The 24,152-nt window shown below is 44.4% G+C and overlaps 1 protein-coding gene across 3 annotated transcripts in view; it reads left to right on the top strand.

The window, feature by feature from the left end:
• The window catches only part of LOC122577262, a 34,228-nt gene that overhangs the window by 5,844 nt on the left and 4,232 nt on the right, over positions 1-24,152 (top strand). For all 3 annotated transcript variants that reach the window (XM_043748448.1, XM_043748449.1, XM_043748450.1), the window contains 3 exons: positions 16,247-16,368; positions 22,686-23,232; positions 23,585-24,118. In XM_043748448.1, coding sequence (XP_043604383.1) covers positions 16,247-16,368; positions 22,686-23,232; positions 23,585-24,118 — 1,203 coding nt within the window. The remainder of the gene's footprint in view (positions 1-16,246; positions 16,369-22,685; positions 23,233-23,584; positions 24,119-24,152) is intronic.

Raw genomic sequence — 24,152 nt, 5'->3', positions numbered from 1 at the left:
ACAAATTTTCATGGAAAGTATTCGCGTATTCGTCGGAAGGTGGAATTAATAACGTCATCGTAAACGGTAGGATAAATTGTCATTGGAATAACGGTACCCACTCGGAGAAAATGGCAATTAACCATATAGAAAGCTTCCCGTATATGGTACGTCCAATAATCAATGCTAAAGGCAATTTAAGTAAGTGACACGGTATATTTTTTCGCGCACGTTATTCTCTCATCAAGCGGTTAGGCGATTAAATTTAATTTGAAACGAAATTTGAATCTGAAAGAAAAAGGCGATAGCTGTTTGCGAGTCAGGCATACGTCGTACATCTTTACGTACACAGTGTGTAAGTAGTTGGCAATACGAAATACCGTATCAAATCAAAGTGACTATTCAGCCAAAAACATTTGCCACGAGGTAAAAGATCCAAGGAGGAATTTGCGCCTTAGATCGGGAACAAAACGTCGTGACATAACGAAACGTGGAATCATGGCCACATTCGCGTAAATCACGCTCTTCCTTCTTCCGAAGCTTCGTTAGACGTGATTCATGAAAAATCATCTGCTCGTATCTATGTTGGTTAGGGCTGGCTGCAGCTCGTCGACTTTTTACGCACCTGGAGCATCGAACACAAGCCTTTCGTATTCATTCTACCGAGCCAGGTGCTAGGCATAACTTCTCGTTGCTTTCGTGACAGATTATTTATTCCTGTTATGGAACTTTTTACGCGCAGCGGAACGTTACATCGTTTAAACAGCCTAACGGCACTTAAGAAATGACGCGCAACTTTTTTCCCCGTTTTTGTTCGATATTTCTAGAAATTATTCTTCTTTATGTCCAACAACGTTACGTAACGGTCAACGTGGAAAATTCGCGCTAAATCATAGGTGAATTTCACATCGCACGAGTCGAACCGCGTAATGTACCATAATGCGCAGAAGTAGGTTTCTGCTGGTACGTACGTAGATACGATGTTCTGGAAGGATGCTATAAGTCACAATTTCCCCCTGGTCTGCAACCGCTTCCTCTATTGCGCCTTCTTTATTCTCCTATCTTCTCCACGGCACTGTTAACCGGTGCTTTTCTTATCCCCGCGTATCTAGCAGCGTGTAGCGTCGTTTCTCTCTCTCAGTCCCCTTTTCCACGCGGCTAAGATACACGCGCGTACGTACGTAGCGACTACGTATCCTGGAAGCGTTTTCGAGTGCGCGCATAATTTTGCACGTAGCCGAATGCGCTGGCGACGATAGAAAGTCGGTCCAGTTCCGTTGCAGGCAAAACCTGCAATTTGCCGGGCATCCGCGGACGACTCGAGGATGACCGCGTCAGTGTCATCGGAAGCTATCGAACCGAGCCGAGAATCTTGACGAGAGCGTCGTTTCTCATCGGCTAGGTACGATATAAATAGGTCAACAGGAAATCGAGCACGGCCCGTGGTGTGACGACGATGATTCCCCCGAGCCACCACGTATCGCGAGCATTCTGTTTAAAAATAAATCCACCGCGTTCCGGAGAACGCCGGAGCGTTCTGGAGGGTCCTTGCGATTTGTACCGTAGGTCAAAGACTTGCGAACTTTCGCGCTCCAACGGTCCAACAGCGTGGCCCAACATCTTGTCGTTATCGACGCTACTTTCCATTAACGAAGTTATTTAGCAGAATTTGAATAATCACGTGGCTCGATAGCTACGAACCTGGCCATCGATAGCTTACCCAAACGCGTGTCGACGTGTAGTTGAAAATTTATCAAGTTGTCGTACTTTTCTCCGAGAATTAACGTCGGCGCTGGCGTGCTGGAGGTCGTGTCCTTGACAGCTCGGAATCGTTACGCGAGATTCGATGCGAGTCAATTTGCGCGAAAGTTTCAGCTCGGTGAAAGTCACGAAAGCCGTCCGAAGAAATTGAAAAAAATTGGAAGGACCTGAGCGCGCGAGCCCCGATTCACGAACAGAGGAGCGCGATTCGATTTCGGAGGTCACGAGCTCTTGGCAACCGCACGCGATCTCACGACCAGAGCCAACATTTTGGCAAACCACTTCCTCCGCTCGAGCCCGACCGAAGAATTCGTCGTTCAACTCGGCTCTATACCACCGACTATGCACGCACAGCAGGCACATCAGCCTCTTCTTCAACCACTGTCTGGCCTGCGCGTCGTTAGAGAGATCAACCGCGTGTACAACGTTGCATTCCTCTGACGGAACTCGATTTGTATTTCGAGACAGGAATCTCACCTATCGCCGTAATCGTTGTCGACAGAGAACGATGCAACAACTGGTTTCAATGAGCCATCAAATCGACCGATTATTGTATGCTTTTTAAGCATCTGGACAACCAGTTTCGTCCCAACGGACCGTTCCAACGTGTTATGTAGTAGCTTCCTGGATATAGCAAGGTCGTAAAATCGGCCAAGCATTGGAGTTTTCGTGCTTTAAGCGTTTAGATTGTCAGGAAACCGGCAATGATGCTTTTTTAGTTCAAAACCTTGCTGTTTCGCGGAGGTTTCATCATAGTCTCTGCGCACTATTGCTGTGAAATTTTATCGTGTCACATTTTTTCACGAATAACATCGTAACGATATTGCACCTCATTTCTACGACGGACATCCTTTACAGTCACCAGTGTATCTTTAATATTTCAATGTCTTTCTTTTTTTCTTCGTCTGTTCGCTCATTTGCATTTATTCGCAAGAGCTACGCATCAAAGAACTATAACGCATGAAATATAACGACGTTGTAAAAAGCTGACAGGCGTTAGAATTCGTAAGTAAGCACGTTCGAACGTCTGGGCAGGCGAATTGACAGAAACTTGAGAAGGTAAGGGTGCGAAACATCAGTTAGGGTGGCGTAAAGTACACTTTAAACATGGTTCAGGGTCTCGCGAAGGTCGTGTACGTGATAATATACATTGTATAACAAAGGGCTTTTCGAACAGCTGAATCTGAACGTGATTACGTAAGCATAATATTTGGAGTAATGTCAAACGTTAAGTAATTGTTTCGCAATTGCAAAAGCGTCTAGAATAATCAAACTGTCCACGAACGTGTATTATGTTGGTTGAATCGCGTTGGAGAACTAATGACTCGAAATGTTCTCGGATAGACGTTGAAAGATATTTTCTTTCAAATGCGGAACGCCGTTGCGTCGAATCGTTCGCACTTTGTATGCCATCTGATTCAGGTAATTCGACAAAGTATAAAACGCGAAATTCCACTTTTGTGATATATTTGCCTGGAAAATTTGATCTCGGCTCTCGTCCCTCACATTCCACGTGCACGCGTATTCTCGGTCTTCCTGCTCTTCTTTCTTTTCTGTTTATTCTCTGGAAAAGGTCAACACGAACAAGTTATAATTAAAAGGACAGGTGGAACGCAGTGGCGTTCGACAAATGTTTAATCGGAGATTTCTCTCCCAGCTTTCTCGATCGTGATTCCGTGGTGACTCTCAGAAATTGAACGACGAAACTGAGGCTACCATGGCCAAAGAAAAAGGAAAACAGCCGCGAAAGCGGAGGAGCTGAAACAGGGAGAGAGAGAGAGAGAGAGAGAGAGAGAGAGAGAGAGAGAGAGAGAGTAACGAAAAGATGCTCCAGATCTATTTTTGCGTCCCGTTCAACTTCGATCCTTGTCTCGCCGCTCTTCTTGGCTGATGAATCTGAAATTTTGAACTAAACCACACTGCTTCGAAATCGCTGACCATCTCTGTATGATTGGTAAGATAACCTCGATCATGGAAGTGAAATACGCTTAGTAATTCAACATGTGGACTTAAGAACACTCGAAAGTGCTCAGGAATGCTCAGGAATGCTCAGGAATTCTCGCGACAATTTTTATATAACGAGCTTCGAGCTCGATTGTCGTCAGATTGTCGCCCATCCGAAGATAAACGAGGCTAACAAACATGTCGTAAGATTCTTCGAAAACAGTCGACAAACGATGGGCGATTGCAAAATCCGTTTTATAGTTGGCGGTTTTTCATTTAAGATATATCGGCCTTGTTATCGTTTGCGTTAATGAGTTAGCAAAATCTCGCGTGTAATTAAAAGCTGTTACGAACACCGGAAATTTCGAAGCGAATATCGAGCTACAACAGCCGTGTTAATATCGAAGTAAACTTGTTTGTAAACCACTAAATCGTTGGATCATGAATAAAACATGCGAGAAACGTTATTCGCGTTCCGTCTTTCATCGCCGGTTTTCTAAACCAAACGACTGCGCTTTGTTATTTCGAATAACGGTTAGTCGCCTTATGAAAACCTTGAAATGAAATCGTCTTTATCTGCTTCCATTATCACAAAGACTAGACCGCATGAATGCTTCATAAGGTGTATTTCATTTCGTCGTTTTTATCAACTGTACTGTATACTGTACACGCAGAGCCGCGTTGTACGACGTTCGACCATGAAAAATCATCCTCGTAGAAATGTCGGTGTCGCGTTGAAACCGTAGATCCTAGAACTGGACGATCCCTGCTTAGAGAAACTCCTTGCCCCCATCAAATCAATTTCACCATTTACTTTCATAATTCGAGTGCGCGTATCTCGAATAAGACGAGGTCTTGCGTGTTCTCGTAACGCGTGTTACAATTGTGCAAATTTACGCGTCTATACGTGGCCGGCTGAGTCGGACACCGCGGTTTTCGCGTCTAGCCTCGACACTTTCCTTATTTCTAATTCCGTCGACGCGAATAAAATGAAATTGGCCGGGACGCGCCAGCGCCATTCGCTCTCCTTGCAAAACCTATTTGAATTTTACGTAACCCGCTAATTATACAGCCCACCTTTGCTGGAATTTTCTCCGAGTATAGTCCGACGCGAACATTTTCCTCATTTCCGAGAAGTTTTATCGAGCTCGTTGATCTAAGACCACTGGATAATTCGGAACACGTATTTAAAAGTCGATCTTTCCTTCCGTCCATCTAGATCGAGAACGGAAAAAATGCGAAGACTATCGTGAAGGTTTTTTCACGTGAAACCTCGTTGCGGACGACTGACGTTCGATGAAGCAAAGGAAACTAGAACAAGGGAACCTAAGGAGCAGGAGATTCTTTTTCCATATCGAATTTATTATCGCCGTAAAAATCACGACGTCCTTGCAGGCGCATCGGTTTCGATGGAATGCGGTTATTATCGTCGTGGTAATTCCTACGTTTATGCTTGCGGATATAGTTTCAGGACAGTCGATGGAAATGCAGTAAATAACCGGTAATGACACGCGTGATGACAGACTGCGTTATTGCGGACATGCTTCGCGGAAACCCAGCAGGTATCGAAATAAGGTCGTTTCACCGCGAATCTCCTTCGGTTCGATCCTCCTTTCGTATATACGTTCGATTTCCTGTGTCTTTTTTATTTTTCCTTTTCCCGATTTTTCTATCCTCTTTATTTTCGTTCGAGACTGTTCGCAGCGTCGTTCAAGTTTTTAATCGGACTATACGAAAAGATAGAACTTTAGAATTCCATCGAGAAAGGTTTCATCGCTTATCGCACTGAATTACAAAGTCCGTGGAAATCACGCATTCCACGCTGTCTCGAAACGCAATTTAACTAAAATATACATACGTGAAACGTGAGGGCTTGATGCCTCGGAGAAAGTTCTTACAGCTGCAGTTTATGCACGCGCTTTGACATCGACTGATGAGCCGCAAACGACTCTACTCGTCGGTACATTGAACGTAATAGCACCTTCGACGTAAATTTGCAACGCACCTCGTCGAACGCTGTTCTCTTTGCTCCGTCTTTGATAACTATTTCTATTTGGATACAGTTAAGCACCATCTCAGATGCAAGAATTCCAAATTCCAAAAGATTCAAGCGTTTTCGATTTATACGAGGAACATCGTGCCTTCGTAAAATATTTTTAGTCAAACGGTTGATTTTTATTTTATTTATTTTCTAAATATGGCAAGAGAAAAATTCTCTAAAAGTCGGTATAATCGTCAATCGAGATATAAATTAATATTAAAAAACCGGAATTAAAATTTAGCAGCCTTCCTCCAGCAAAGTTCCTCGATCGACGTGCTGTTTACATCAAAACGATAACCTCTCGACTTTTCAAATAATACTTTTTAAGTAACAATGCGATTCGCAGTTTACGAAATCCATTGAATTCCATCGAAAGAAATACGCGGGCGTCCGATCGATCTTATCCCGCGATCCTTATCGCCTCGAAGCGTTAATCAATTCTCAGTAACGTTGAATCGGTTTGAATTGCGCGAGCAAAGGGAAAGAAAAGCGTCGACCACGCGAAATTGATTTAGCGTAGCGCGTAAAACTGTCTCTCGAAGTATCGTTTGCCACGAATTTAAAACGCGTTTGGCTCGTTGTAATTAACGCGTGCAACGTTACGCTAATCGATCTTAACGACGCGCCTTACGGTATTAATACGCCCCGTGATATAATTGTCGCATGACTCGCGCGCCAATTAAGCAAACTTCGAGTCCGCGTATCAAAGTGTTCGACAGCGACGCCGGGATCAAAGCAAAGCGAGTCGTTCGTTCTGGCGTTGGAGCAAATACCGTGAGCACGATATGACAACGGGATCACGCGTGACCGTACTTTTACCTCTTTGACAACTGTTTCTCCTCTTAAACATACATAATATGTATAACGTTACATAAAAGATGCAGTACAGTATCAAGATGGATGAAAAGAATTTTTCTTTCATTTAATGTACACAATCCCGTTACGGTGTCAATTATACTCTATAGAGTATAGAGCGTAGAACGTATACACGATGCAGAGTTACAGTCGACCATTATAAATATCAAGCTTAGGGCGAAAGAATTTGTCCACGACCTGGATAACTTAATTGGACAAAGTCCCGGTTCGGTGATCCAGCTAGCCGCTTCTCATCTCCCCTAAAAAATACCAGTTAATTTCTCCAATTCTCCTAATCGAGTAATTTCACCGCTTCATATATCTATATTTATTGCTTTCAAGCCACTTACGTAACGCGCGTTCTTCCGTTCTCAAAATAATGACATCGTAGGACGGTACAACAGGTCGCAGCGCGGAGCGATCCCGACTTTAATAACATCCAGGTGTGCTTCTCATGGTAAAACGGTAACAGATATACGTGTTGCGAAGGATCGATCGAAGAGACGATGGAGCAGGGATTTAAGAGGGGATCGAGAGAGGTTGGAGAGGTCGAAGGTGTCGCGTGCTCGCGCCAGAGACCTTCGTAAGGCCGCGGCGAAGCGACAGGCGAACGATCTGTCGGAAGTAGCCTCTCTTTCACTCCGGTGGCCTCACGTAGCAGATAGAAACGACCGACCTTGCTTGCGAGCGTTCGAAGCCCGCGTTCACCGCGGCATTTCCTTCCTCCGACGAAATAAGAATGCTCGAAGCAGACGAGAAAGCCGGTCACGCCGCGTTGGCCATGGAGTACGAACACTCTCTAATGAGCCTCTGTTACGGGTTCTCGTTCCTCGCTCATTTTCGTTCTACGACCGATTCATTAGCCAGCGAGATACGACCAGATGGCCGGCCAACGTCCTATCGTGGCTCATTCCCGATTCGCGATCGAGAAATCCTCTCTCTTTCCGCGGCCTCCTACGAAAATCGCCGGAAGTTCACGCCGCCGCGGCTGCCTTAATTGTGAGCGCGATATTTCGAAAGTGACGGAGTTTCTTCGCGTTCTCGCCAGTTCCGTACTCGATCCTCGATAACCGTGCGCAAGTTTCGTACGCGTTAGCTCCCGAGGATGATCGACGGGTTTCGCTACCCTCGCGAAGGGTTCCTTCGAACCATCGAATAAACAATTGCAAAGTAACGGATTGCCTTCCCGTTGACCCAGAAACCGGTCGTAACGTTGGAAACGTGGAGCCAAGCGGCGATATTTGACCGACGATTATTCAATAGTTTCGCAATGATCGTTACAGCGCGTTGTTTCGTTGAACGCGGGTATTAATGAAACGAAACTAAAATCGTGCGAACGCATCGAAAATGAGCACGATTTTTATGCAGGTATGTTAACGACTGTTACGAGCTCGCCTACGATTATATTTAAATTCATCGAACGGGCAGGAAAGTTGAGAAATCTGTCGTTGACTCGTACTGCTCGATCTTGGGAGAAATCTTCGTCGAGCGTTGGTATCTCGGAATCTCTCGCCTATCGATTCAATTCTCGCGAAACTTTCATCCCCGTATTTAGAGATAATTGCTAAATAATTCATGCATTATGATCCCGTAAACATCCAATAATCGTAATAATTTCGCGTTTTACCCGACTGACCGGGCGCTTAATTTCCTTTGGATAACTTTTACTCACAAGTGTAAAACCGAGACTGGAATTTAACAGAAAAAGGTTCGATCTGGCCTGGATAGTCAACGTACTGAAATTTATTGGTTCCGCCGCGAAATAGGCCCGTTTCCGCTTGGCTGCAAAGTAAAATGTCGTTCTTCGGCCAAAATGTTCCGTGACTCTCGATTTAATCCGGCCGATTGACGAGATTCGAGAGCGAGGAAAACGTTGCGCTACCGCGCTGGGAAATTTACGTTTATTAGACTCGTGAGTCGTTCCAACGACATGCAAATCCGGCAAGAAGTACGACTGGTTCCACCGTAAAAGTGGCGAAGTTGTCTTGGAAAACCGGTCGTATATTTTACCGTCCATCTTTCGCGCGAACTTTGAAGCAACCCGTAACCGTAATCCGCAATCGACGTAAGTAAACGAAAACAACGAAGCGTCTCGACTTTGCACAATGGCAACCGATTCGTGAAATCGCGAGAGCACGGTGATCTCGAATTAGTTTTGCAATTTAACAGCGAATTAAAGGGGTTCCAATAAGAATTCCAATGAAATCGAGCGAGAACGAGAGTGCGTACCCTTCGCCGGACTCCAGTTGCCGGTTTCTTTAACCTTTAACGATGTTAATTTTACGCCAAACTTTCCTCGCCTGGCAATTAGCAGTGCTAATTGCCCGCTAATTATACGGATCTACTTTTGTATTCTTTGTCCTTCTCTAAACTTCGTTACGTGCTTGGACAAAAGAATCGCGTTCCACCGTGTTGATCGTAATATACTTGGAAATATGGTAGATCCTAACGCGATATCGATGTCTAATCTGTGTCATAAATATTCTTGTTAACAAATTATACTCCAATTTTTTATTACCTCGCCTAATAAGTATCTCGAACGTGCACCGGCGTTGTTTCTCTAAAAGACTACATCACGGTATACGAACGATTCGAAAGGACAGACTCCCCATATTTAATCGATTTCGAAGCAAATCTACGACGTGCAATTTATTGACAAGCTAAAACTATAAAAGGAGATTAAGCTCTTATAGGGAAAGCCGATCGACATTCGCGAAGAGAAACTTTTTGTTAAAAAGTGATCGGAAAAAATATTAATATAGAAACTCTGTCAGAGAAAGTGCGTAGCGCGAGGCGAGAAAGAAATTTATCGCGGTGTCTCGCGATCGGTCGTCAGAGAAATCCTCATCGATGCTCGTATCTTGAAATGCGGTGCATCGTCTCCTTCGATTTGTCTTGTCCGATCGGTCAACGATCGTACAGCGTGCCTGCTGCGAGATCGCCTGACTATCGCACGTGATTTTTCCAATGCCAAACGACGATTTTTCGCTGAAACTTTGGACGGGTGCGCTGCATCACTGGGAAAAAATTGTGAACTTGTAAAGCCTTTCAAGGCATATGGCCTTCGTTCGAGCCGTACGTTCTTAATTGGTAAATCGCTCTTAATAGAATCGTAGCTTTCCACGAAGCGAGTTAGAACCATTCGCGTCGACAATTTTCCTTGAAATTTTCGAACTTTCTTGTTCGCATCGTTAATTCAGTTCAACTATGGCGCGAGCAACTGCGAATCTATTTCTACGTTCGTTTCAACGATCTTCCATTTTTCTAGCGAAAATCCTACAAAACAATTTGCGATTCCTATTCTTATTATTTGTGATTTGTAGTTTATACGCAGGCGTTTTAAGTATTTTTTACCGATCTACCTACTCTGTTCTGTGGCAAATTTCTAACTACGCGCATTTCGTAAATCTGTATGAAATATTTTCTACCTTTTGAATTATTTTATTCGTGCTATTTCCATTCTCAGATACTCACGTACACGAGTGAATCAGATCGCTGAAAATAATTCATGGCTCACCTACTTAAGAACTTATCGTTCACTAAAAGGCCAAAACACTCCACAAGTTCTTTACATAGTATAACGCATCCATTCATCGCTGCTACTTAAATACGCCGCCACCAACTGCATCGCATTACATCATAATTCGAATCATAAAAAGGAAGGAGAGAATCAAATGCCACGCGGTATTTTTGGCCCGTTTTTTTCTTTTTTTTTTTCTTTTTTTTCAAAATTTCAGCATGTCCGAATTTCAAAACTTTCTTGGCGAGCGTTAGCGTTACGTATTCGTGAATTCACAGACCGGGAAAAGGAAGAAAGCGATTTTAGAAAATAATCGAAAGTGTTCTCTGCACGATATAAAAATAAGACAAAGCAAAAATATTAGTCTCGGTGCAGTGAACTTTTCGTTAAGCGGGCGAGCTCGCGTAAACGCACAACCCTACTTGCAGTTGACTTTCATTGGAAACTTGGTCTCACGGCACGCTGCGTAAACTTTGAACTCTCCGAATCACTCTCGACTCGTTTTAATTGGTGCGTGGATTTTAATTATGTCGAGGTTTTCCCCTTCGTCCACGTACGTCTGCGTATCTGTGATTTCCTTCGTCGTGCTATTCGACGCACGTCGAGCGCCAAAGTTGACAAATCGTTGCCTGTTCGAGGGATTGATGAAAGAGCTACGGATTGGAGGAAATGATGGATGAGCAACGATCCCGATTGTCTTTTTATCTTGAACGCAAGAAGGCATCGTTGAAATTGTCTCGCGTGGAATAGCCGTGATTGCAGAACATTCGCGCGTTCGAGTTATCGTTAATTAACCCGATAATTCGCGCGATTAAGATACCACAAAAATAGCTCATCGTTCATTTCTCATTCGTGGTCAGCTACAGTGCAGCTACAAATAGACGCGTTTGACCTTTGTCGGTCTCCCGTTTTACAAACCGGCCCGTCGAATAAAACTATTAAACATCGTGTTTGCCCTTTAATTGCCGTGACGGCCATAATTGCTCGGTAAATTTGCGATCTGGCCGTTATCTCAATGGACCTACGGCGGCAATTTAACGGCAATACGTCATTGGACTTATTAAATCGAGTGAAAAATCAACGCTGTACATTCGTCGGCTGTTTCATGCTCGAATTAACTTGCCAGATGACGATCTCTCGCAGAGGCTCGCACAGGGATCGGTACTTGCTCGGCAATCCAGTCTCCGACAAAGCCGTGCAACGTTAATGGAAGTTGCACGGCGATAGAGGCCTTTCAGGGCTGCCTTTTCCCGGAAGCCTTTGAATCCTCGAAATCTTCGACTCTACGGCGCTCTAGCCGTCACTTTTAATCTTTGCAGTCCCTTTTTCTCGATGCGAGGTTCACCGAACTCCAAGAGAGTGTGTCGTAAAATGCCGTGCATTTCCTACGCTATATTCCACCCTTCGCATACAACATCGCCTAACATACGGATATCTTTAATCGCGTAGATCGAATTGTCAAACGCAAATTACTTTTCACATACTGATCACGACGTATATCGTGATTTATAATTTCTTCTCGATCTATCCATTTACGACAAGGTGCCTGCTAGTTCTTGCGGTAGAACTTCCTTCATACGAATTTCGTTTACTTGAACGAAATTGTGGTTAGCGTCGATGAATTGAACTTCTACTTGTTGAATCCATTTAGGGAATGTAATATCGCGTGCATCGAATTACGGTTCCTCTACGGTGAAATTAAGCTCGAGGCAGTGATTCGCAACAACGATACTCGTTGATAACCGACGTTGAGAAAAAGTAGCAAAAGTTGGGAACAGAAAGGGGTCAATAAGAAGCCGATCGATCGACTGTCCCGCTTCTGTCTGGATCGATGCGAAAAAGCGCCGGATGAACGAAGAATAGCGGCCTCGAGTCGTGGAAAAAAAGTCGAGCGTTTACAATGTTTGCGCGTGTGGTTGTCGGCAGTCGTTAATCACTCGCGGTACAATAATCACCGCGTGCTTTCTCTGTACATCCGCTAACAATGGAAGTCGAATGCGCGGAGAACACGCAAGAAGGACGAGTCCACGTATACAGCGAGAATTATTTAAACGAACCGGGCCAGCTAATTATTTGGCATTCTCGGCAGCGACTTTCGCGAAACTTGAAAGACAGCTTCTGAAACGCTCGAAACAGTTGCTTTCGACCATCGAGTGAAAACTACTTGGCATAGTTTCGTCGTTAGCAAAAAGACCGCGATGATTCCGAAGGCATTCGGAAATTACCCGATGCTGATCTTCGCTTGTCGCCGTACAGTTATGATAATTTCAATGCATGAGTAAAAGCGAAGAGCCCGGCATGAGATATTTATAGTCGAGATTGTCTGCACGTCAAGTGGAAAGTCTTAAGTTGTACACGGAGACGTTAAGTATCTGAGTCAAAGTTCCAATTTATTTACCTTGCGAAAATAACGCACGGATATACGCGCGTTCCAAGTTCAAAGTAGAATGCCGTAAGTTCGAGTAACAATTTCTAGATATAAAGTACCGAAATGAATATTCTTCCCTCGCGATTCTGCTTCGGATAGCAGATAGCCGCCCGGAATAGTTTTACTAAGGCGATAATAAAAGAAAATTGCTGCTTGGCGACACGAAACGTGCACTTAGTTAACCTGTTTTCGCGTTTTAATGTATTCATAGGTCAAAACGATAACGCGAAATTAGCGAACTGTAGGATTCGAGCAACGGACAGAAAAAGCGCAGAACTTGTTCCAATTTTTATATTCGTATCAGCGATGCATTAATAATGCGTAATTCGCGCGAAAACGTTAGAAAGTAAAATTACAAAAAATCTAGAAAGAAAAAAAAAAGACAGAAAATCTGAATTCCAAATTAGACCAGAAGCGTAAATAAGAATCTATCTGTTGCACGATCGATCAAAAATTAGAGGTTCGTCAGCCTGGCCGTAATTGTGAATTCGATCAGTTCGGTTTAACGGTCTGTGAAGGCTTTCGACGATGTGGTTCGAGGCAGCTCGTTTCTTTTATCGAGACAAGTGTCAGTTGAGTAGCGAGAGTTCGAGGGAGCGACTTCTCGTTAGCTTCGCTTCTTCTTCCGACTTCTTTTTCTTCTACGCGAAACGCTCGATTTGCAACCGCTCTGTTTACCCGGCGAGTCCGCGGGTATTCGTCATCGTTTGGCCGCGGCCCAACTAAGCCAGCCACTGCCAAGGAATCCTGGCCAGATTCCCTTTAGATATTCTCGACTTTTTATCTTGCGGAATTTCCACCTCGTGCCGCTCCTCGTGTTCGTTTTCCCTTGATCGAATTTCCCACCGGTTTCCGTGGCCCGTTTCTCGCTATCCGTCTTTCGAGTCGATCGATCTCTGTCAACCATCGATTAATGCTGCGATTCGCGTGCCATGCAACGTCCAGTTTTTCGATAACTGTAAACGACGAGTGGCGCCAAGTCGCGCGGACACCACTGGCGTGTCTTTCGTCGGTTTGTTCGTGACGTTACACGGAATCGTGGCAGCGCGGGAGTTCGTAAAAACGCGAGAAACGACGAGGCAAAGAGGCGCCCATTGGCAGAGTCGCTCGAAGAGCAAATTAAGACCGGAAACAGAGCGATATCGTGCACGCGAATTCGCAGCCCCGCGTCGCGCGTTCCACCCCTCGAGCCGATTCGAAGATTCGAGGCTTCCACGGTGACGCCGTCGTTCTAATGACATTCCGACGCGGTACCGGTACCGTCGCGATTATAATCTCCTCGGAGTCGTTTTGACACTGATACCACGACTGCCTCTCACTGTTGACCCGTTTATTTGCAGTGAAAGAGAGATTAAATCGTCTTATCCTTTCTCACTCTCTTCCTGTTTTTCCCGTTCTCCCGAGAGAGTTTAAAGACGCAAGATGCTGTTGCGCGTTCCTTGCGATTGATATCTCGAAAACTGGCATCTCATCCTAATTAAGATCAGTGGTAGAAGTAGCTGTTTTCCATCGTTCAAAGATCCATCGGATACACTTTTGCTTTTAAATTCTTCTACTCTCTGTTTATTATGCGTTTATTATGCCTCTCTAGTACATCGTTTTCTCGTAGCAACGCAACGCGTTTCCACCTGTGAATGAATAAGCGAATGATCGAATTTATACGTATAAATATATTCAGATGGTATCACACTTAAGGGATCCTTGCACGGTGATTGATCCCCGTACGCGATTCACAGCGTACATCTATGTAGCTGGATTCTATGTGGTTGTAGAAGCTGTTGTACGACCGTGCCACGTTCCTGCTACGTCGCGTCTCATTAATACGTTTCTGCCTCGTGAGAATCGGCCTGACGTTCTCTCACGCGCTCCTCGAGCTGTGAAAACGTGGTACGCACAGATATCGTTATACGATTGGGAACGGCGAACACCGCGCTTAATATCGCACCTCGTCGTTCGCGGCAACGCTTAATTACGGTGTAATATGCATTGAGATAATTTTCATGTCCAACGATCGAGCTACGAGAAAGTCTCGTTGCGAGCTTCGATCCACCGCGAAAACTTCGCGAATAATAACATCCCTTTTAACGGAGCTATCAATTGGCCGATCTATCGGTTAACTCGATCCCAACGAAGCCCTCGTTTCACACTCGTACGATCCGTACTCACCTCGGTTTCTTCTTCTAGTTGGACACTCGGCTTTCTAAAATTACCTTTACGCAATGCAGACATTCCGAAGCATCAGCGACCTATCGCGATACGATCGAGAACTATTCGTCCAAAGTCGTATTTCTCTCTCGGAACTGACTCGGATTAGACCGTGTTTATAGCAGATGCGTGTTCTCACCAATAAGTCAGAACGATCAAATGGTCAAGAACCACACGCAAGACATTCACATTTGTCGATTTTCTGATTTCGATACGACGGTTAAAAAGCAGTATGTATTCCAATCTGTTCGCATAGTTGGGAAGCAGACCTGTTACGTCCAGAAATTCGAACCTTTTAGGAAGATCTTTCGAACATTTATGAATCGACGAAATTTCGTAACAAACCAATAGCGTTACGGCAATCGATATTTTTGAAGTTGGTTACGTCGAAGAAAATAACAGAGATACACGCATATTCAGTGCCAAGATCGAACAACAAGAGAGAAATCGATAATATAAAATTCGTTGAAATTACATGTTCGACTCTATAGAGCACGAAGAGCGTGACTTATTACGTTTTCTTTATATATTAATTTTATACATATCTTAATCTTACTTATAGCATGTATTGGGTTAGTGCCCGATGTCGATAGATGTCACAAAATTATTTGCGAGTCTGGCTAACATCTGTTATTGCACGTGCAAACTTCATAGCGGATAAAAAGAGTCATACTCAATCATTATTTCAACAGTAGACTTTTGTGTCCTGACAGTTTTTGCTTTGTAAAAAAAGAAGAAAAAGATTTGAAAAATGAGCGAGGGAAAGATTCATTTGCTTCGTGTCATGCTCTACGAATCCCGGAAAGGTGTAACGGTGGGAATTCCTGTAAAAAAACATTCAGGACGTTTACCAAGACCGTGCACCGGTTCTTCGTATAATAGAAAAGTTTCTCTACGATCCGCTCGGTTAAAATTCGTGGATTATTTAATAATGCAATAAATTAAGCACTACGTCTGGATTTTGCAAGACATTTTTTTTTTTTATTACACCGAGATCTTTTTTACAGATGTTTTTTTACAGTTATATGTTTCCGGAATTCGCGAGCATGACACCACGCAAACGGATCTTTCCTCATTTTCAAAATCTTTTTTACGATATAAAAACTGCCAAAATATAAAATACGAAATTGAATATCGCCATTTTCAGCCGCTATGAAGTTTGCACATACAACAACGGATGTTGGCAGACTTGCAAATAATTTAATAACACCTATTGGAATCGGGCACGAACTTTTCCACCGACCCAATATTCCAAGTATATGCATTTCAATCTCCGAACGTGTTATTCGCCGATACAAGCATTCACAGCATCCGTAACATTACAGTTTCGATCTAACTGTTTGCGTACTTTGAGCACTTGCAGTAACGATAAATGTCATGTTTCATAACGTTACGTGTAACCGCTAGATACATCAGAAAACGCTTAAACGGTTCAAGGGTTCGACGATATGACGCATAACGTTTCACGACGGCGTAGAAAATTGTGTTGAACATCTGTGTACCCGGTTTCCAGGTTACCCACAAAGTGACGAGTCAGGTGATGGTCCTGAAGATGAACCAGCTGCCTGCGAATAGGCCGAACATGCTGAAAGAAGTTCAACTGATGAACAAGCTCAGCCATCCGAACATACTCAGGTGAGTCGAATCGAAGTCCGGTTCACTTTTGCGCTGGAGAAACTCGGCTGACCATAACGAAGAAAATCAGCCCCCTTCGCTTCGCGCCGAATTTTCTCTGTCCTCGCTCGAGAAACCAGTCAGCCAACGATTAATTAAGGAATAAGCGCGAGAGACGGTCCATCTGACGCGCGGCAAGTCACGCGTGTCGTTCGCTTTCTTCGCCGCTAGTTTTAAATTAAAACGGGGCGAGTTGTCGCGCGAATCGCGATGGAAATAGAAACTAGTTGGATAGAACGTGGAAATGGAAACGTCCGGCATATTCGTTAGCCGAAGCAATTAAGGCGACGACTTTTTTCTCTTCCATCGGTTCGGTCGGTTCGAATTTATTTTCGAACGGATACTACGTACGTATAGGCGGCGCGTATCAGGCTTAAGGAGAAAATAGCGTATCAATGTCTCAACCGGAGCTCGGTCGAAGGAATATCGTTTAAAACGAGAGAAACCTCGAAACGGACCAATTTTTTATTCTCCTACGTGACGATCGGATCTCGATTATGGAAAGAAATAAGCAACTGGTAATTTAAGTCTCATATATCGACGATGCTAGTTTCACTGTTTCGCTTCAAAGTTTCCAATCACTCTCCCTCGGAATACATAATACCTACTCCATTTCTATACCTTGTATACGTTCGTTCTATTATCAGCAAAATGCAACGTTCAGACGTCTGAATAGAGAGAAACTTTGGCAAAATATTGACTAAGATCTCGGCTAAAATCTTTCCGGTAAAATAACGAACATGGTGCATATTTGTTTATCTTCTTCGTAGGATTTCATCTCGTAAAGCAGTCAGTTCCCACGCGAAGAAGCAACGTCCCTTCGAAATGGATCGTTGCCGGTTGACGCAACCGGCTGACTGCGGAGCTAATGTTAAAAGAGTTTCGCGGTTTGCAAGTTACGAGTTATGACATAATGGCAACGGGTATCGCTGTTCCGCGCCACTCCGCGCCGCGCCGCGCCGCGCCGCTCGGCTAGACGCGCCGCATCCGCGGCGACAACGCATTCCAACGATATAAACGGCTTGGCCCAGATTCGGCTGTGTGTGTTTATCCCGCGTGGCTAGTGGATCTTATTTCTGGCATTTCTCTCGTTGAAGGCTGCGAAAACCGCGAGCATCGTCGGGACGTGTCTTTTCATCGAGAGTGAGCCAGCTCGGATGGAAAAAGAGAAGGGACGGAGGATAATCCTTGATGCGTGAATTTCGTAATTCTTGGAACGATACGACGCGCCAGGTGTACACATTTCGTTTCAGGGAATATGGATGAATGAAATCGGTCGATAATCTCGAGATACGTACAATCTACATACATACCGTGTGTTTGGTTTTGTTAAGAGCGAGACCAAGATTTACTACTAACGCCACACTCGCGTCAATCGATCGGTCGTTTCCTCGAATATTTCGCGCCAACTGCCAGAAACGTGCTCGTGAATAACTAGCTTGTCCGAGCCGGTCCAAAACTTTGCTTCCCGAAACGCTGCACATAATTCCCGATCCAAATTTTATTACACGTTCCCAACATTTTTGCCCCACACGCATATGTATATTCTTCTTGTGATTTCCGTCGAAAAGTCGATTTAAAGTTATGTCAAGATCGTTGGAAAATGTGTCCTACTGTAACGTCCAACTAACGTGCAGCGATTCAGCCATCCAGAATCATATTGGCGTAAATCACCTATTACCTATTACCTTTATTATTAACTTGCTTCGTTTAGTCACGAAAGTAAAGGAACGATACTGTTAAGAGTTTAAGCACACGACTGTATTTAGAATTTGTTTATTTACCCCATTATCGATTTCCAGCCAATTATTATAGAGTTTAATCCGTAAGATCCGAACAAAGACCTTTGCGTTCCTTTGATTCTTAGTCATTTTCATTGACGATTTCTTTACAAATAAGAATAGAAATCGTAAGTAACAATTACAAAGAAAAAAAGACATAAAAGCTTCTAAGATTTTTTCCCCATTCGTAATTCTGTTGCCAAGCATTATTCTTAATACGTTTCTTAAGATAATATCCGGTATTGTGTATTATCCGGTGATCGATACTATGGATAATATTAGCGCGATAATATTTGTAAGAATTTCGTGTAATCTTATCGGAACGTTAAGACGTATCGGCGTGGTATCTGAGTAGTTTCGCCGAAGAACACGAGCACTGCTGTGGTCGTGGACATGATCGATAGTAGCACGAAGCTGGCCATGAAGTGAAAAATCATGCTGCCCAGTGACACCATCGACGTGACGTGATTTGCGAGCGAGCGAACGAGCGTGCGTGCGAATCGAATCGCGTCGATAGTCGCACATGCTGCGGAGTTTCGATCGTTCTATCGGGGATATTGCGATAACCGGTGGTAGGAGCAAATTGACCGGTAATTTATCGCGGTTCGCACGCGCGAGGTCGCACACGGATACGAAGATACGGTTCTGATTGTTAACGTCCGATCATTGTTGCGATAAACTTGATATAGGCCGCAACAACGTACCGCCGATTTTTATAACTCCGCATGATACACTGCGTATTCGTCCAAAAATCAGAACTTCGAGGCGAAGACAGAAACAACCCGACGAGTTCGTCTTTCTGTTTTCTTGTACGCGATCAACTAGGTATCACAGTTGATTAACTATCGTCGTTACAGCATAACAGTTCGCTTTTTAAGTCTTGGAACTGTACACTTTTTTACGTAAACGATCGCGATATCCTGCTACACTCAATTGGAACGAATTGGACATTCTAGCTGTCTAAAAACCATACGTCGAAACCATATCAATTAGTCAATTCGGATTTCTTTCCCGAACCAGGAACAGTAGTTTATGCTAAACCCGGTATACTTCAATATTCTATTTGTACGCAATTTATGCTGTATCTAACTAAATATCGTGCAGGATATATTCATTATTAGAAATGTTGGAAACTTTCCAAACAAACCAATGCTTGGTAATGTATATACTTCGATGTAATGGTGTTTACAAATCGACCGGTATCCTTATCGAGATACACTTTGTAGCTCGATAAGGATCGCGAGTTTCTCGCCGTTTCCAGATACTGCTCGGTTCACGCACACGAATTACAAGGATCCTAGTCTCATCGCGAGATAACGTCGTGTCAATGGAACGGATTATCGGTCGCTAATTGGCGTTTATCGCGACGTTTACCTGCGCTCGTTAAGCTTATGACATTTCGATGCGATGAATCGACCTAACGAACCTCGACTCTGACCTATTCAATTCGGTGCCACCTACGGAGTAATCTAATCTCTGGCAAGAATCGTTGAGTCGAACGCGACGAGCCTGCTTTTCCTATAGCGTCGATTACTATCGCTCTATCGCCGACTTGTCGTTAAATCAGACCTATAAAGCTCGCGGTAATTCGATTCCGCCGAAGACACGTGCGATGTATCGACAGGTAGGCCGTATTTCGAATGTTCGCTCTGTCGGACCAGTAAAACCCACGGAATGACGTATCGAGCAAGGAGGAAGTTGTAGATTGTTCGTAACAGTATCAGGTTTTCACTGGTTTAACCCTTGTGTGTAGGCAACCAAAATGGTCACGGTTGATGAGCAACGCGTTCTATTTCGATAGATCAAACACGCAGCGGTAATTTTACTTTCTCAGAACATTCTCAGAACTTTGGACTTTTCCTTTCTACGATACAACAAATGCTTTATAATATAATATGGTTCCAAATGATTTGGACAAGAAGATTGCTTCTCGTTACGATACAGTTTCGCGCTAATGTTGACTACGAGGTGTGTTTAAAAACTAACGAGACTGGCCCTGTCAAAATGTTTAACGAAAAATGTACATTATCCCCTTTAAAATCGTTCTCTCGAGAAGGTGTACTGCTGTTCCTGGAAACAGCGCTGGAATTCTTCCATCGAAACTACTTTCGATTTGTCGGTTCCTTAAAATTATGTCCTTCGAGGTGGCTTTTTAACTTTTCAGAAGAAAAGGTTATACGGACTCGTGTCCGAAGGTCGTGGATGCTTTAGAACCACAAAGATATGTTTGTTGACCAATGTTTTGGTTTACAGAGAGTGCAACGCGAGGCACTGCTCGATACGTCGCTGTTCCATTTCCGTAACGCGTTAGTACAACAAGTTGCGAAATCGCTCGTGTCAGCTGAATCGAGTTTGAAATTAATATCGAAGGCAGAACAGAGGTATTACGTCTCGAATAGCATCGAAATCTATTTCATTACTATTTGGACACACCGGGTACTCCCATTCGCACGTATTCGCACCGTTCTTTATCCTTAAGACATGGATCGACGTAGAAACGTCTGCAGCAGCAGCTTTGCGACACTTCCAGGGAATTTATAAATGGATATTCGGTTACGGCGAGGGTTAAAAAAGGAATCGTAGTTCATAGAATATTCATGGAAATCGACGCACGCGTGCATCCGACAGAAATAATAGTCGTAATGGTGAGATCGAACGGCATATATTTGATAAAGCCAATTACAGGTAATGAGAAGTAAGCGCGTTTTAGGAAACGCTTTCTCGTCGAACACGGAAAAGCTTCCACCCTTTTCTCATCGATTTGAATTTTCCGGTTTCACAGTTGGAGCGGAAAATCAAGCAAATCTCGCCTTGTGTGTTGACCACGTTTCGAGGCAAAAGAGGAAACTCGGACGTTCGTTCGGCGGTAATAGACTATCGTGCCAAGTGTCAAATCGATACTCCATAATCGCCTTACACGTTCCTTCGCAAACGCGAAAACATCGACTGCGACGACATAATCCATCGAAAAGTTTTACGTATTTCTTTGAAAAGGCTGATAATTAGAGGCAGCCACGTGAAACTTATCAGATAATTCGCTTTAGATATTATACTAAATTGCAAGATTATGTCGCTGATTTATAGGCATTGGTAACGCAGAACCTCTTTTTCAAAACACCACGATCTTTCCTTCGTCCTGATCCTCGAGACGATTTGTTCGACTTGTAAGCGCAATAATTTGTACGCAGATTATCTTCACTTTTCCTGCATGAAAATCATTCCTACGCTCTTTATGCAACGCATAATACCGAAAGATTATTAATAACAAGCAATAACACTAAACCGTACTGGAATTTTTAAACAACGTACGTGTGGCCGAATAAAATCGTTAATTCATTCGCATGATACTCTGCATCTATCTAAAGTAAGATAACCACGTACGATAAATTATTTGTGTAACCACGATTATTCGTGCAATGTGATTATCTCTGGTTAATTATAGACATTGGTTGCGTACTTCGTTCTTCCTTAGTTTTGCTTTGCTGTTAGTTACAAATTACGACTTCAGACAAAGTAAACAAACTACCGACGAGGTGCACATTAGATAGACAATGTTAATGAATTTAACGAGGCTGTAAACGCGTGTCAGCTGATTCTATCGCAAACGAAATACCGATGGATATAGAAAAGCTTTTTATACTTTATTTTATATTTTTATACTTCGAACGAAACCTGTCGGGCGATACGAGCAAGTTTTCATTTTTGTGTTTTCTTTCATATCGCAGCGTCCCATTCGATTCGAGCTACAATAAAAACATCACAGTGCCCATATTTCGGTGTCGTTTTTCACGAGAAACGATTGTTCCTCCCTGCTCGTCAGCGGGTTTCGCGTCGACGCGTTTTATCCACAGTGTTTTCGTCGATCGTTCGATGATAGTCGCGTGCACATCTGGGTCGTAGACCTTCGTCCTGCGTTGTCCTCGCCCGATACACGAAGGTCGCGATCTTTATAGGGAAAGATGAGTAACGAGCGAAACGACTTCGCGCTTCGTGCGCGGATTGATAAAGAGAGCCGCCACTCGCTTGGTAATTAAACCTCGTTCTCTGAACGCAAGAAAAATTCACCTCGCCGCCTTTGGTTCCTTGGCCTTTCCGCGTAAGGACAGAGAAAACGCAGCGAAGCTCGGCTCCGAAAAACTCAGCTGCAACATTTATCAGCCGCGAGGTGGTAGATTTTTAATGTGCATTCGAAGCGAGTGCTCTTCCCTCCGTTACACGCGCTATCTTCGTAATAAGTCTCGTAAACAGAGAATAGAGGAAAACCGAGAAACATTTTGACACGAACCAATCTCGATGTACGATAATGATAATAATAGTAACAACGTTGATAATTATGCAGCTAGGAAAATAGTATGCGCGGTGCCCGAGGCGTAGAGAGTAAATTGGATAAAACCTCGTGCCTGAGAAGCACCATCTGGCACGAGTACACCGGCTCCTGTCCGTTTTCCCCATCTTCGTTCTCGCTGTTTTCCACGATCTTTGATTCGTACGTTGCAGGTTCATGGGAGTCTGTGTACACGAGGGTCAACTGCACGCCCTCACAGAGTACATAAACGGCGGTAGCTTGGAACAGTTGATCATGTCGAGGCACACGCCTCTACCCCATCCGATCAGGATGAATCTGGCGAGAGACGTGGCACGGGGCATGACCTACCTCCACAGTCGTGGAGTCTTTCATCGGGATCTCACGTCGAAAAACGTGCTGATCAAGAAGGACGAAAGTACGTCGGAAATGACCGCCGTGGTGGGCGATTTTGGGCTGGCAGCGAAGATCCCGGATCCCAGTTCCGGATACAGGCTGAGCACCGTAGGCAGTCCCTATTGGATGTCACCGGAATGTCTGAAGGGTCAATGGTACGATCACAGGTCGGACGTTTTCTCGTTCGGTATAGTGGTCTGCGAGTTGATCGGCCGCGTGCCGGCCGATCCGGACGTTCTACCACGGTCAGATAACTTTGGCCTCGATTACCTGGCCGTGGCAGAGATCTGCGCGGCAGCTGATCCGCCGCCAGCCTTTCTGCAGCTTGCCTTCAATTGTTGCACTGTGAGTAGAATATTACTTCCGCGGCATTTCCGATGCTCGCGTACCTTTTTCGTTCAGATCTTGTTTCAACTCTCCGAGGGATCGAGTTGTTCGATTCTCAACGTTCTGCTTTCCTTCGAATCCGCGATTCCTACGGTGCAAAGTTCAAATTTACAATAATTTTTTTTTTTTTCTTAAATTGCTTCATCGAACTTATCGTATTCGTTGAAGATTGTCGGTGCGTACGTACATACAGTTGGTAATAGCATTTTACGCGCGTTGCAAAATCTCTGATGTCACTCTGCTCGTACCGCGAAATGTATATTCTTAGTTTGCAAACGTTTCACGGTCGCATGCATCGCTCTGGTTTCAGTACGAGCCAAAGTCAAGACCGACCTTCCACGAGATTACCTGCAGCCTGGACACTATGATCAGCAACTACGAGGAGGAATCGAAGAACAATATCGGTAAACGTCAGTCTGTGGATCCTGCTCTCATGTCCAGCATGGACGAGATCACTCGAGAAGGACGACCGACGAAGCGCAAGACCGCTCGTCTGCGGAGTCAATCGGCGGACGCGAGAGGCTGCGACAACGCGACACCCTCCGACAAGGCTAGGTGTCATTCCGTGAGAAGGGTAGCGGAACTGGCTAGCAGGCGGGACCCGCATTACAGGCCTATGACGGCGAATCCGTTCCACGCGTTGGGTGGCGTGAAGAAAATCCTTGGCAATTTGTTCTCCAGCTGCTTGGAGCTTCCGTCTCTGGAGGATGTCAGGCCAAGCGTCACAGATGCTATCGCCAAGTTCAAGCCAGCGCAGAACGACAGTATCGCGAAGATCTTGGACAGGAAGAAACCAAACTCGGAACCGAGCAGTCCGACCGCCAGGAAGAAATGGGAGAGAAAGGTAGGGACAGTAAGGTTGACCCTTTTTACGCGAC

This window comes from Bombus pyrosoma, linkage group LG18 (assembly GCF_014825855.1).
Source record: "Bombus pyrosoma isolate SC7728 linkage group LG18, ASM1482585v1, whole genome shotgun sequence".
NCBI classification, from domain to species: Eukaryota; Metazoa; Arthropoda; class Insecta; order Hymenoptera; family Apidae; genus Bombus; species Bombus pyrosoma.
The sequence above is the reverse complement of the archived record's forward strand: the minus strand, read 5'-3'. Positions and strand labels throughout refer to the sequence as shown.